Genomic DNA, 14,212 nt, shown 5'->3' with positions numbered 1-14,212 from the left:
TGTATTACCCTCTCCCAGATACACTTGCTGCTAAAAAGGATATAAAATTGTCCAGATATTTTTCCTTTGCATAGATCTATATAGATTTTTATATAAAAATATTTTTATGAAATAGAATCGTACCATTGGCACTGTTTTGAAGGGTGTAATTTTTATTCTAATATATCATGAATATCTTTCCATATCCATATTTATGCCCCTAACTTTTGTTTTTCAGGACTGCCTAGTACTTGGTTACATAGATGTGTCCTGATTTATTTTCTAGCACTAGCGTTCTAAGGTTGTATACTGAGGTTGCTTTTAATTTATCTTTTATTTGTACATTACTGCTGTCATTACACTTCCCTGTTACCTCTTAGGCCTTAGCATTTCCCTTATCAATTTGCTCTAATGTCTTTGCATATAGTCATGTTTCCTAAGAGGAAATTCCCAGCAGCAGAATTTCTCGGCCAAGCGGTATGTGTATCTCAAAGGTTTTAGAAACCTTCCTGGCCTCATCCCAGCAAAGTCTAAAAGTTGTGATTTTTTTTCTCTAGGGAACAACTAAACTACTCAACTCTCTCTCACTTTTCTCCTTGAAGAATTTGCTCTATGAACCCATCTAATAACAGGACTGGAGTCAGAAAGAATCACAGGCAAAGTTTGTTAGAACCCTAATTTTAACATAGTTTTATTAGGTTTACTTTTTCACTAAACAAATAATAGTAAGCATATTAAGGAAAATTTTGGAAAGCAAAGAAGGCTAATAAATTTCCTAATAGTCCCAGAATCTCAACAAGTACAAGCCCAGGAATGTAGTTTTGTTTACAGGTAGAAGAGCTCTTGGCAGAGAAGGGAAAGTGTGGGCTTCGGAGCCAGGCTGACCTGAGGTCAAATCTTAGTCCATTCTTGGAGCCTGACTGATTAAACTTTGTTTCCTCAGGAAATGGGGTAACAGTGCTTCCCCCAGAACTGTCGAAAGGCTTGGAGCTCATCTGCATAAAAGAGCCTAACAGTGCCTGGTACATAGTACGCACTCAGTTACCTGTAGCTGCTATTATGGAATATTTTGTTTTCATGTATTTTTCATTTACTTTTTAAGACTTTCTTAGTGACAGCAAACTACAGAATTATAAACCAGATTTTATCATACTTTAGTATTCTCTATACAAGCAAGTTTTTCAGTGTGTTAGGGTTTCTCATATACATTTTGCAAATTTGAAGTTCTTTTTCTCATTTTGTAATCACATTTTTAAATGACTAATTATACAAAGGTTTGATTAACAGAGCATAAAGCATTGTATTTATAGTTTTCTTAGGATAGATTTCCAAAAAGGGATATTATTAGGTGAGATGTGGTATAAACATTTCTGTGGCTCTTGAAAGATCCTGATGAATTTCTTTCTGGAGGGGCCATGCCATTTCTAGCAAAGGGAGGTCCAGGGGTATGAAACAGGTGACAAACCATCTTCTCTCCTGAGTCAGTAACAAGTGTTGCATATCACTTATGCTCTCTGGGTCCACTGCACTGGAAAAATCTTTCACAACACAGCATTCCGGGTAGAAAAAACAAACTGAGCGAGGTTAGTAGATACAAAGAAATGTCTTTGCCATGCCTGGTATAAATAAGCATTTGAACAACTTTACCAGCAATGGGTGGGTAGCTCATTTAAAACAAACCAACAAAAACGTTTGCCTATTTGATAAGCCAAAAACGTGATTCTTTCCTTACTAATGAATTTTTCCGTATATGCTTTTAAATTTCTTTGTGAACAATTTAGGCCCTTTGCCTATTTAGGTAGTGTGTCTCCATGCCTTTTCTGATTTGCCCGAACTCACTTTCCTTTCTTTAAAAAAAAATTTTTTTATTTAAATTCAATTTAGTTAACATACAGTATATTATAAGTTTCAGGGGTAGAACTTAGTGATTCATCAGTTGCATATAACACCAGTGCTCATTCCATCAAGTGCCCTCCTTAATGCCCATTGCCCAGTTACCCCGTCCCCCCACCCACCTCCCCTCCTGCAACCCTCAGTTTGTTTCCTATAGTTAAGTGTCTCTTATGGTTTGCCTCCCTCTCTCTGTAATTTACCTTCCCTTCCCCTATGTTCATCTTTTTGTTTCTTAAATTCCACATATGAGTGAAATCATAGGGTATTTGTCTTTCTCTGACTTATTTCACTTAGCATAATACCCTCCAGTTCTATCTATGTTGTTGCAAATGGCAAGATTTCATTCTTTTTGATGGCTGAGTAAGATTCCATTGTGTGTATATATATATACACATACATACGTGTACACATACATACACCACATCTTCTTTATCCATTATCTGTTGACGGACATCTGGGCTCTTCCCATAGTTTTTAATGTATGCATTTCTGAAGGATTGTTTTTCATTTTAAAGTAAACAACTCCTATTTTATAGAAAGGTAGAGCTCTCTTCCCTTTGCCCCCACAATGCCCCATACACCATGAACACCATTTTCTTATAATTTAAAAATAATTACTAGATTCATGAAAGTGGTTGCCTCTGGGGAGTAGTGGGGAAAGGTCTAGTTTTCACAGTACCTCTGCCTTTTCACTTTTCTACCCATGTGACTATATTACCTATTATAAGGTGTTTATAGTTTTCATAGAGCTGTGATCATTCTCTACGTGCAATAGTGTAGATCTTATTTTTCCACCCTACACCCTCCTGTCTCACCTCCTTGTCTGTTAGCACCTTGTTAACAGCTGCGCCAGAGTTTTCCATGTCTGGCTCTCCTCTGTTGTTTGAATGTTTGACTTAGTTCTGATTTTTCATAGTTTCATAGTGAACATGTTGGTGCTTAAATGTTTTTCCAAATTTAGGACTCTTTCCCTCGGGTAGGTTTTGCCAAATGGGAATCACTGGGTCAGGATGGGTATGATCGTTTTAAGGTTCTTGATACATACATCCAAGCTCCTTTGAAAACATTACACCAGTTTGCACTGCTGCCTATAATGTGATGGCGTGTGTTCCACACGTGCTTGGCATTATGTATTAACAGCATTTTTCTCCTTTGCTAATTTAATAGGGGAAAGGGCATCTAATTTTAATTGAATTTATTTAGTTCTTAAGGAGGTTGAACATTTCCCTCTGTTTGTTAAGCAATTATATTTTTCCTCTCTTTGCATGATCTTTGTGGCTTTAATACCTTTCTATCAATTTAAGTAATCTCTTTATATAATAAATATATTAATTATTTCTCTTCATTTTGGCCATGTTTTGCCCAAATTGTTTGGCATTTTCTTTGAATTATTTTTTGACAAGGTTTCCCTTTTTATATAGTTCAATCCTTCCTTGTTCCAAGCCTACAAAATCTAAACTTCTCTAAACAGAGTGTTTTCATTATTTTATTTTTATATCTATTTTAACTACTCTTTAATTGACTTTGATGTATTGTGTGAAGTAATCAAAATTATCCATTCTTAATTGCTCCAACATCAATTATTAGTAAACGATTCAGTCATGTTATTTGTATAGTGTAGGATCTATTATCTGGACCATCTACTTTGTTTCATTGACTTGTCCTATTTTATCTTAGATCTATAGTCTTCTTAATTTTTGTGGCCTTATATTTGAGTTTTCTATCATTGTACCTTTAAAAAGTATATATGTGTGCATATTTATATGAAAAATATATAATTGCTATTCTTCTGGATGAAAATTTATGTTTATTAAAGTCTTTTGATTATAGTGACATGAACTTATAAATAAATTAGAGAAAAAAAAAGCATTGTTACATTTAATCTTAGCATCCAGGAACATATTGTCCTTTCAATCAAAGTTTATAGTTTACTTCTCATCAGGTCACAAGTTTTCCTTAGTCATTCCTACATACTGTTGCAGTTCTGGGTTTCCTTGTGTAGGGTTTTTCTTTTTTCTGTTAAGAGTTCTCATAAAAAAAGCCAGCATTCCAGGAATGGGGTTACTTCAGTGTTGCCCCACTGCATGCATTCAAGCCAACCAAACCCCTGACTTCCAGAAGCAGCTGGGGGCCACAGATGCTCCTGAAATATTGATGTAAGCTGGGGACCCTTTCTCCAGGAAATCAGAGAAGCCTAGCAGTGTGCGTGGGTATGTGCATGTGTGTACCCACACACATACTTATGAATACGACCTCAGTGGGTCAGCCATGCCCCCACCTTAGCTTCAAATCTCTCCTCCCACTGACACTTCCAGTTGGGAAGCTCTGGGTTCAGTGCTGGTGCCCAGGCCATCAGGTCTCCTACAGGTGGGATCTTGAAGGAGGAAAGAAGTACAGGACCCACTGCCGTGGCACCTGGCCCACTTCAGCCTCTCAGGTAAAATGTTAGGCTTGGAATAAAGAGAAGGGATCTGAGCTGCAAAGAATCTCCACTATGATGTGTATCTGAGGGAGCCAGGTGGGCAGGATCGGGAAAGTCACGAAGAGGAAGGGAGATAATCCTCAACAAAGGACCTCCTGTTACAAGATCTTTGATTTTTCAAGAGATGCTGGAATGCTCAATTTTTATGTGATGTTTCCCAATATTTTAATGGAGGCAACTAATTAAAAAAAAAAACCCACTCAGGACCATAAAACATTTGTGGGCTATGTCTGGTCCATAGATCCTGTTTTGAGGCATCTGAATCACTATGGGCCAGATCCTCTGCTGGTTTCTAATCCTTATGCCTTGACTAGGGATTTAGAGTGAATAGATTGACAGCCCACAGAGATCAGGTCTTAATCCTTGGAACTTTTAAATGTTACCTTATTTGGAAAAGGGGGCTTTTCAGATGTGATCGAGGAGTTTGAGATGAAGAGATTATCTGGGTGGGCCCTAAATGCCACTAACATATCCTTATAAGGAAGCAGAAGGAGATCTCTCTCTCTCTCTCTCTCTCACACACACACACACACACACACACACACAAGATTTTAAGACTAGAATGATTCAGCCACAAAACGAACACCAGCAGCTGAAGAGGCAAGGAAGGATTGTTCCATGGAGCCTCCAGATTAAGGCCTTGCTGACATCTTGATTTTGACCCAGTGATACTGATTTCAGGTTTCTGACCTCCAGAACTGTGAAAGATGAAATTTGTTTTAAGCCCCCAGGTTTGTGGCAATTTGTTAAAGCAGTTACAGGAAACGAATACATCTAGGAACATCTTAGAAATTCTGAGGCTCCATCCCAGACCTACTGAACCAGAGATTCTGGAAGTGGAGCCCAGCACCCTGTTTTAACAAACCCTACAGGGGGTTCTGTTGAAAGCTAAAGTTCCAAAAACACTGGGTTGAAAAAGAGGTACCAGGCATTTTGTGCAAATGTGTTAATGGGGCCTGTGGCAGAACTGGAGATGAGCTTGATCTAAAGGCATTCATGCATTTGCATGAAGTGCTTGACCCCCATAGGCATATGAGCTTTTCAACCTTATCCTGACCAGTATTTCTCAAACTTCAGTGTACAATAAAGAGAAAGGTAATAAGCAAAACAAGGTGGTATGTGCTACAAAGAAAAAGATGGTAAATAGGCAGAGGGAGTGCCAGTTGAGAGGGCTAATTTTAGACTGGGTGGTCCAAGAAAAGCTTTCTGAAGAGGTGGCCCTATGAGAAGTCAGCCAAGGAACAACTGGGGAGGACAGGGTTCTGGGCGGAGGGAACAGCATGTGCAAAGGTCCTGAGGTCAGAAAATAGCTTAATGTTGGGAGGTAGTGGTGGGAGAGCAGTGTTGTCACAACCCGCTGGAGGAACTAAATGTGTACTGTGTGACTGTGCTTGGAGAGGAATCCTGAAAGCTTGTGCCTGGTTTCCTCCAGACTTCACCCCATGCGCCTCTTAGCTGGTTTTGCTTTGTATCCTTTTGCTATGATAACTCTTAGCCATGAGTATGACTATATGCTGAGTCCTTTGACCTCTTACTGAGTCACCACAATGGGGTGGTTTTGGGGACCCCTGAGGCATATCCCCATGACTAATGTATAATGTGATGTTTCAGACCTCTTGGGGTGAATGAAATCTGAAGGTTTCACGTGCACAGTATGTTTTATTAAGAACTGCTGGAAGTTAGTTGTCACAAAGGTCTTCCTCACCCTCTCTGTATGCATAGGATTCTCCCTTGTATGGATCCTCTGATGTACTTTAAGGGATGAATCACAACTACTCAAGGCTTTTAGACATTCCTTACACTCACAGGTTGTCTTGATGTTGTGGGTCCGCTGGTGCTTGGTCAGGGAGGAGCAATACCTGAAGGTGTCCCCGCACTCCTTACACATAGAGGGACTCTCCCCGTTGTGAGTTCTCTGATGGAGGCTGAGGGAGGAGCTACAGCTGAAAGTCTTCTCACAGTCGCTGCATTTGTAGGGTTTCTCTCCTGTGTGGGTTTTCCGGTGCTCGATGAGGGAGGACCTGTACCGAAAGGGTTTCCTACAGTCGGGGCATTTATAGGGGTTCTCACCTGTATGAGTTCTCTGGTGATTAAGGGATGAGGCCCAGCTAAAGACCTTTCCACATTCACTGCATCCATAAGGTTTCTCCCCACTGTGGATCCTCCGGTGTTGGCTGAAGAATGACTGATCACTAAAGGCCTTCCCACACTCATTACATTGATAGGGTTTCTCGCCAGTGTGAATTCTCTGATGGGACATGAGGGCTGAGCGTTTGCTGAAGCCTTTCCTACATTCATTACAGAGAAATGGTTTCTTGCCGCTATGGATAATCTGGTGCTCCCTGAGGGAGGAGCTCTGCCTGAAAGCTTTGTCACAGTCCTCACACTTGTATGGTTTCTCTCCAGAATGAATCCTTTGATGCTGAATAAGGTTTGCCCTCTGGCTAAAGGCCTTCGCACACTCACTGCATTCATAGGGTCTCTCCCCTGTGTGGATCCGCCAGTGTTGAGTAAGGAAGGACTTGGAGCTGAAGGCTCTCCCACATTCAGGACATCTGTACCCTTTCTTCTCTGTGAAGCTGCTCGGAGATTTCACCAGGATTGGCATCTCGGGGAGGCTGTCCTCTTTGCAGGCCTTTATGAAGTTCATGTCCCAAAGTCCTTTCTTCTGGGGTGACTTTTCAGAGATGTTATGGTTTGAAGGTGTCCTGTTGTTAGGCCCAGTGCCCCAGTCTGAAATAAAGTTTTCAAAACTGCAAATTCCTGTAAGATGTGAGACAGAACACTGAAAATAAGATGGCTGCTCCATTACCCATTGTGACTATTAGTCTTGTCAGCCTGACCATGCTCTAGTCCCCAGGGATTTCAATCAAATACGAATCTTAAGTGTTGGTTAGCATTTACAATCACTTTAGGTAAAGGAAATTATCCATGATCATGTAGGTGGACCTCATCCAATCAGTTGAAGGCCTGAAGAGCAAGAACTGAGGTTTCATAGAGAGGAAATTTTGCCTTAAGACTGCAGCATTAGCTCCTGCCTGTTTCCAGCCTGCTGGGCAGCCCCACACATTTTGGACGTACCAGCCCCACAAATGCATGAGTCATTTCTTAAAAGTAAATCCCTCAATATATACAATTTATTGGTCCTGTTTCTCTGGAGAATTCTGACTGATGTACCAGCTCTCTAGTGAGGCTGGACATCTGGGTCCAGTCTGGGTAAAGGAGGAAGCATGCACAGATTATAAAATCGGGGAAAGTAGGGTTGACCCACAGAGGAAGGAAATATGTCAAGGATGAACCCAGCTCATCTGGGAAGATGAGAACTTGGAAAGGGCAGACCAGGATACTGGGGCCTCAGAAAACCACGTGGGCTGAAGTGAGCCCTCACTACCTCACAGCCTGGTCTCAGGAGTTGGATCACATGCACATTCAATTTTAGGCCGCTGCTATTCTTCGGTGAGTCATGGAACTAACTCAGTCAGATTCCCAACTTTGACACTACTGACATTTGGGGCCAGATAATTCTCTCTTGTGGGGACTGTCCTGGGTATTGCAGGATGTTGAGCAGCATCCCTGGCCACTTCCACTCTGCACCAACAGCACCCTCTCAGCTGTGACAACTAAAAAAAAAATTTCTTCAGACACTGCTACATGTCAACTCAGGGCAAAACCACTCCAGGTTGAGACCACTGCTTTAGTGGGTTGTGGTAAGAAGTTTTAAAAAATGAAATTGAATGGAGTAACAGAGTGCACTGTGTATAATAAGGACAAGTATCATTTTATAAAATTTTTGTTTCAATTATATCAGATGGATACAAAGCATGTGCAGTGGGCTGGGAGGTAAAATGGGACTTCTACCAGGATTTTGGTAGAAACAAGTTGAGGAACACAGACATAGGGGCAGTCAATTCTATCACAGGGATTGAGCGAGACAGAGCCAGAGAAAGAGGCAGAGAGGGGCAGAGGCTGTAAAAGAAACAGGCTCTAAACTGAACTGAGATGTCCTACAGTACGTTCTCTGTGGGCACCCTTCAATGGGACCCCCACGACTGGGCCCTTGTTGACCCTCATCTGGGTTCTCCTCTTCTCCCCCACATACCCCAGCCATACACTGGCATATAATGAGTGTTCAGCAGGTGTCAGCTACCAATAATGGGTAACCCAAGTGTGGCCAATTAAAAAGCTCAATCCCCTGGCCTCCAATTGGCTTAATAAAGAGAACAGATGTGGTCTGATGGCATTAGGGCCTGCAACTTCCATTAGAACTTCTGGGAAAGAAAGGCTTCCACCCTGCTGGGACCACTGAGTGTCACTGAAGCCTGCTGCTGCCAGAAGTGGAAGGGGCCAGCCCGGGAGGGAAGCCAAGAGAGGAGAAAACAGAACTGAGAAACAGAGAGTGGGAGCCTGTAGAGGACCAAAGAGACTAAGGCCGGGAGGTAACACTTGAGCTCCTGGATCCAGCCATGCCTGAAGCCTGAGTCACCCTTAACTTTTCCATTATGTTCATCCAGATAGATGGACATTTCAGGGGAAGGAGGGTGGGAGGACCCTCAGAGGCACTGAGTGGCTGAACCCCATCCCAACAAGGTGCTGACACTCCTGATGCCCCTTGGCTTCTATGCAGTGAGGTGGGGTCTGAGTTCACTGATAAGTCACTTACCCAGTGAGACCAGGTTCCTGTAGTTCTCCAGCATGACGTCCCAGTATAGGGCCTTCTGGCCAGGACTCAGCTGCCCCCACTCCTCCTGGGAGAAGTCTACCACCACATCCTGGAATGCAATCAGCTCCTGGAATGACAAGGCCATGGCATGACAGCCCTTCACATGGCCATAGGGAAAAGGGGCCTGGGGTTGGGAGGGGAGTCAAAAAAGAAAAGAGTGGGTCAGGCTGGGTTCAGGACTCACCACAGCATGGCTGAAGCAGCATGTGGTGGTCCAAGAGCTAGAAGAGCCCACAGACTCATGGAGTCTGGCATCCCCGTGAGGTTCTACAGGAAACTGCAATGCATTCAGTGTGACAAAGATTTACTGAGGTCGACTTATGCCGGGCGCCTTTCCAGGCACTAGGGATACAGACCAAAACCCTGCCCTGGTGAATCCCACATTCTAGTCAGGCTTAGACAATAAACCAGCAAAACAGAGCATGTTAGATGGTGCTAAGTGCTACAGAGAAAAACAAGCAGGCAGGGACGACAGTGATGGGAGATTACATGCCAGCTAGAGTGGTCAGAAGAGACGTTACAGGAAAGTGACTCTGGACAAAGACCTGAGGGAGGTGAAGAGGTGTGTGCCACGTGGCTATTGGAAGATGCCAATATTTACTGGCACTGCCGATATTTTAAAACGTGGATATTCGTACAAAAATCCAAATGATCAGTCTTGAAAAACAGGAAGCTTTTACATTGCAAAGCCTGGATTCCTGCAGTGACAACATGCTGGAGCCAGGTCACAGTGGCCCCTTTAGATGGGCTGTGTTTCCCACTATGACACAGTAGGACCCCCAACCTCCCCACCCCTGGGATCTCAAACTCAAGAGCCTATGGGGGCTAGCCAGGTAATGGGAATGAATGAAGTGGACTGCCTGTATGCTTCTACCTTTCTTGAAACGCATGGCCCTCCTTCATCTTGCTTCCATTTCTCCCTTTTCTGATGGAAGTAAATCTCTGCGGACACAGGATTCAGTTGCTGGGGACTTGTAGGGAGGGGTGGGGATTGCGGCAAACTGGAAATCCCTCTGTCCAAAGGGGGCGCCCCTACTCAGCCCAGCTAACAGCTGTCATGGAACACTGGCCTAGTGTTGCTACCCTGAATGCAGCCCTCTGACCCTGCTTGGTGCATTCATGGATCTCCCGCAGCACTTAGCACCCCTGAATGACCAGGCTGATGTGTTTGTTGAGTGTCTCCCACATCATTCCTGGTCTCCATACAGCAGGGGCCCCGTCAGTCTCAACAGCACTGCATCCCGGTGCCTACAGGGTGCCCCGCACACAGGAGGCCCGCAGATACCTGCTGACTAACAAGTGAAGCACACCCACCATCACCACTACCACACCAGGTCTATGTGCTCCGCACACAACCAGGAGCGATGTCCTGTCTTTCAGAACCCAGTGGCCTTTCCAGGGGAGACCAGTGAAGACTGACTTACCCGGGGCCTTGCAGTCACAAGCCCGGGAACCATGCCCTCCTCTTCAGAGAACCTCTCCTGGTGGAGGCCTGAGACCCGAGCTGGGGGAGGAGGAAAGAGTGGTGAGAGGAGGCCCAGCTGGGCCATCATACCAGCCCCTCCTCTGGGACCTGGAATGACCACGTCCCTTGTTGGGGTTGGAGGAATGGGTTAAGTGGCCACTGTTTCCTGCAGCCTGATCCAAGCTGAGAACTCAAACTCTGGAAACAAGTTACTTGGGTTTGAATCCCATCTATGACCCACTAACTGTATGACCTTGGACAAGTTCTAGGACCTGTCTCTGAGACTCAGTTTCCTTATCTGAGAAATGGGGATAAGAATAGGATCTACCTGCAGGACGTGGTAAGCATGAGCCCATTACTGTGGTGGATGGTGTCACTGCCCCCGTTCTTCACGCTCCCTATAGCTATACCCTCACCGTGTATCTCTGCAGTGATCTGTCACCTTAAGTGTGGTGCCCTTCCCCCACTGCGACATCAGGTCTGGCCTCGTAACTTGTGTCGACCAGTGGTGGCCCTCACCTGCTCACCACCTCACTGCCCTGCTGCTCCTCCGGCATCCCAGGCTCATTTCTGCCTTAGGGCCTTTGTCCTCGCCCCTCCCTCTGCCTACAACACTCTTCCTCCCCCTTCTCCAGGTTATTCTCACTATTCAGGGTTGAGCCGAGACCTCCGTCCTCAGGAGGGTATTTCTAACTGCCCAAACTCAATGAGTGTCCTGGCCCCTCAGTCACTCTGTCCTGCTGCCCTCTGGTGTTTCCTCCAGAGCATTTATCAGTGACGGGCATTACTTTATGCTGTTCGTCACTAGAACGTAGTTCCTTCACAACCCACACCGTCCAGGCACAAAACTTCACAGGCATCCTCTCGGAATCCCATACACAAGGGACAATGACACCTACAGATGACACACAGCCACACAGACTCACTACAGGGTGACCACCTGGTTTAGATACGGTTGTCAAACTTACGCACGAGCACAACCACCACATTGTTCACTTCCTCAGGCAAGTGCCCGGTAGCCCTTCCCACAGGGACATCCAGCATCGCACAGCGACATATCACAACCCACCACGTCAGCCCCTCGCACACAAAATCACAGGCATGAACCCAACTCCATTACGCAGTCACACAAGTCACACAGGACTCTGTTCCCCATCGCGCGCAATCCCATACAAACCCATAAAATGACAAACTGCCATCTACCCTCGCTACACACAGGTGTGCAGTCAGTCACAGACCCAGGCGTGAGGACAAACTCACACACCCAGCCCTGTCCACACGCCACAGGCACACCCAGCCGCAAGCAGGCGGTGGACGCTCAGACAAAATCACAGACACACAGCCCTTGAGAGACAACTTCAGACACTCAGGAAATCCCACCTCAGCTCTGACAAACCCTCGGCGACGCCCCGCACTCCACGCGCAGGGCAGCGGCCGCTCGCCGCAGGCGCACGCGCACAGGAACACGCAGAGACGCCTCACCACACAGACTTCGCTGGATCACAGACACACCTGACACTACATGCCCTCGTCGCACACACACTCGCACCGAGTCACGGATCACAAAGTCACACTCAGGAAAGGACGCTCGCTCGCCCGCCGCGCGCACCACACCCGCCACGGGGGAGCCTCGACGCAGCCCGGCCGGAAGCGGAAGCGTTCCCCGCGCCCGGGCGCAGAGCACTCTGGGAGTTGTGGTCCAGAGAGCGGCGCGCGGGCGTTACGTCCCTGTGGCGCCGGGGCTTCGTCCTCCCTCGGACCAGCTCCCCTTGTCTGAGAAGTAGGAACTAGCCCTGCAAAGCTGGAACTCCCCGGCTCGGAAGTGAGAAGTAATACTCCACAAATGGTAAGGGACCGGAAGGCGATAAGGGGAGAGGACGATGCTGCTGAAAGAGGCGGCTTGGAAAGGTCTCTTCATCTTCAAAGACGTGACATTTGAAGCGCGTCTCAAGCCGGTGCAGCGGCAGCGACGCTCCAGTTTGGGGAAGGAGCGAGTGCAAAGGCCCTGAGGCAGGGAGAAGATTGATGTGTTTGAAGAACTGCGGTAACGCCAGCATAGCTCGGGATGAAAGATGCAGGCGAGGGTGCCGGGGAGGAGGCTGGAGAGCCCGCCCGAGGCAGTGAGAGGGCGCCGAAGGGCCGCAGCAGGGGGATGGCGCGTCCTGATTTATACTTCCACAGGGACCCTCGGCTTCCGGGTGGAGGGTGAGTTTGGGAAGGTGAGTGGAGGCCGGGAGATCGGAAAGGAGACCGTCGCAGTAGTGCAGACAGAGATGCTGGTGTGCTGGCGAGGGTGGTGGCCACGGGCGTGCTGTGAACTGCGTGGGTGTAGACGTGCAGTGAGGGACACATTGGGTGTGGAGTGTAATGGGAGGAGGTGCGGTAAGAGAGACGTCAGTATGCCTGCTGGGTTTCCGCCCCCAGTGCCACCAAGTGGGTGGAAACGGGGGAGGGTGCAGGTGTGGAGGAGGAGTAGGGAGCTGCGCGCAGACGTGTGGAGTCTGAAGTGCTTGCTACACATTCACGCGAAGTGGTTTCACATCAGTGTCTTCATTCACTAACCAATTATTGAGTTTCTATTAAGCACAGCAACCGTCTCCTAAAACCTCCCCACAAAATGTCTTAACAAAGTAAGGTCTTTTGTTTGTTTGTTTTTAAGATTTATTTATCTATTTTTAGAGAGGTGGGGGCAGAGGGAGAAGGAGAGAATCTTAAGCAGGCTGCACGCCCAGCATGGATTTGTGATGTGCGGTCCTGGGTCCACTGTGTGCTCGAGCGGGCTCGCACATCTCACAGGGTTCACTTTAAATGTTCAGAAATGTCGCAAATCGGTGGTTAGGTTGTGGACTCCTGGTTTGATCTCAGCTGTGGTGAGATTATTTACACGAGGGGAGCTGGCAAATGCTACAATATATATATATATATATATTTTTTTTTTTTCCAGAGAGCTGGCTTTCCAGCACACCGTTGGGTAATAGGAAACAAACACATGTAATCTCTACCTTCATTCAGCTTTCATTCTAGTGTGTGGGGGATAGATCTGTAAACAAATAACTAAACAATTCATTGAAACTGCAATGCTTATTTTGAAGAAATGGGAGTTCTGAGAGTATAGAAGGAAAATGACCTAGGCTGGCCAGCAGGGGTGATCAGGAAGTGATCAGGAAGTGATCAGGAAGTGGTATTTGAGCTGTGATCTGAAGGCTGAGCAGCAGCTTTAACGTGGGAAGTAAGATGTGTTTTATTGACAAGGTGTCATAGTTTGATTGGCATTGTCTTTTTCTTTCTTAGTGGAATGTAAAATAAGAGACTATCTTCCAGTCAGTGGTGGTTTGAATTCAAGTGCACTTATTAATCTGATTAGGGAAGGGTTGTCTGAACTGGGTTTGTGGAGCCCAAATTGGCCATGCAGCTGTGGCACAAGGAAGTGTGGAGAAGGGGATGAGAAACCATTAAGTGCTCAGAGGTCCCAGCCCTCCGACTCCAACTAACACCACGGCAGCTCTGACTTTGGTTTTTTGTTGTTCTGCGTCACGTTTCAGAGAAATACATATCGAACACCTAGTGTGTGCCAAACGGTATGTGACACGCAGGGGATACAGCATTGAAGAAAACAGCTCCGCTCTCATGGAGGTTATATTTGGAAGGAGGGGGATGGGGATTTGAGACAGAA

General features: G+C 46.0%; 1 protein-coding gene and 1 long non-coding RNA gene across 13 annotated transcripts in view; one reads left to right on the top strand and one right to left on the bottom strand.

Moving 5' to 3' along the window:
• Positions 1–582: 582 nt before the first annotated feature.
• LOC118526219 (uncharacterized) lies at positions 583–12,189 on the bottom strand. Of its 9 annotated transcripts, none has more exons than XM_078062441.1 (6): positions 11,920–12,189; positions 10,499–10,578; positions 9,259–9,351; positions 9,015–9,141; positions 6,161–7,117; positions 583–1,517 (listed from the first exon to the last, which is right to left on the bottom strand). In XM_078062441.1, exons 2-6 carry the CDS (start codon positions 10,529–10,531, stop codon positions 1,324–1,326), a joined length of 1,404 nt encoding a protein of 467 aa, XP_077918567.1. In that variant the 5' UTR covers positions 10,532–10,578; positions 11,920–12,189; the 3' UTR covers positions 583–1,323. The 9 variants fall into 9 exon arrangements, with proteins under 9 accessions (XP_077918567.1, XP_077918570.1, XP_077918562.1 ...); XM_078062444.1 differs by having other exon boundaries at positions 6,425–7,117; XM_078062436.1 differs by lacking the exon at positions 583–1,517 and having other exon boundaries at positions 2,288–7,117.
• Positions 12,190–12,242: 53 nt separating this feature from the next.
• LOC144380190 (uncharacterized) overlaps positions 12,243–14,212 on the top strand; it is a 54,277-nt gene continuing 52,307 nt past the window's right edge. For all 4 annotated transcript variants that reach the window (XR_013444057.1, XR_013444059.1, XR_013444060.1 and 1 more), the window contains exon 1: positions 12,243–12,385. This is a non-coding gene — a long non-coding RNA (uncharacterized LOC144380190). The remainder of the gene's footprint in view (positions 12,386–14,212) is intronic.

This window comes from Halichoerus grypus, chromosome 15 (genome assembly GCF_964656455.1).
Source record: "Halichoerus grypus chromosome 15, mHalGry1.hap1.1, whole genome shotgun sequence".
Taxonomy (NCBI): Eukaryota; Metazoa; Chordata; class Mammalia; order Carnivora; family Phocidae; genus Halichoerus; species Halichoerus grypus.
The sequence above is the reverse complement of the archived record's forward strand: the minus strand, read 5'-3'. Positions and strand labels throughout refer to the sequence as shown.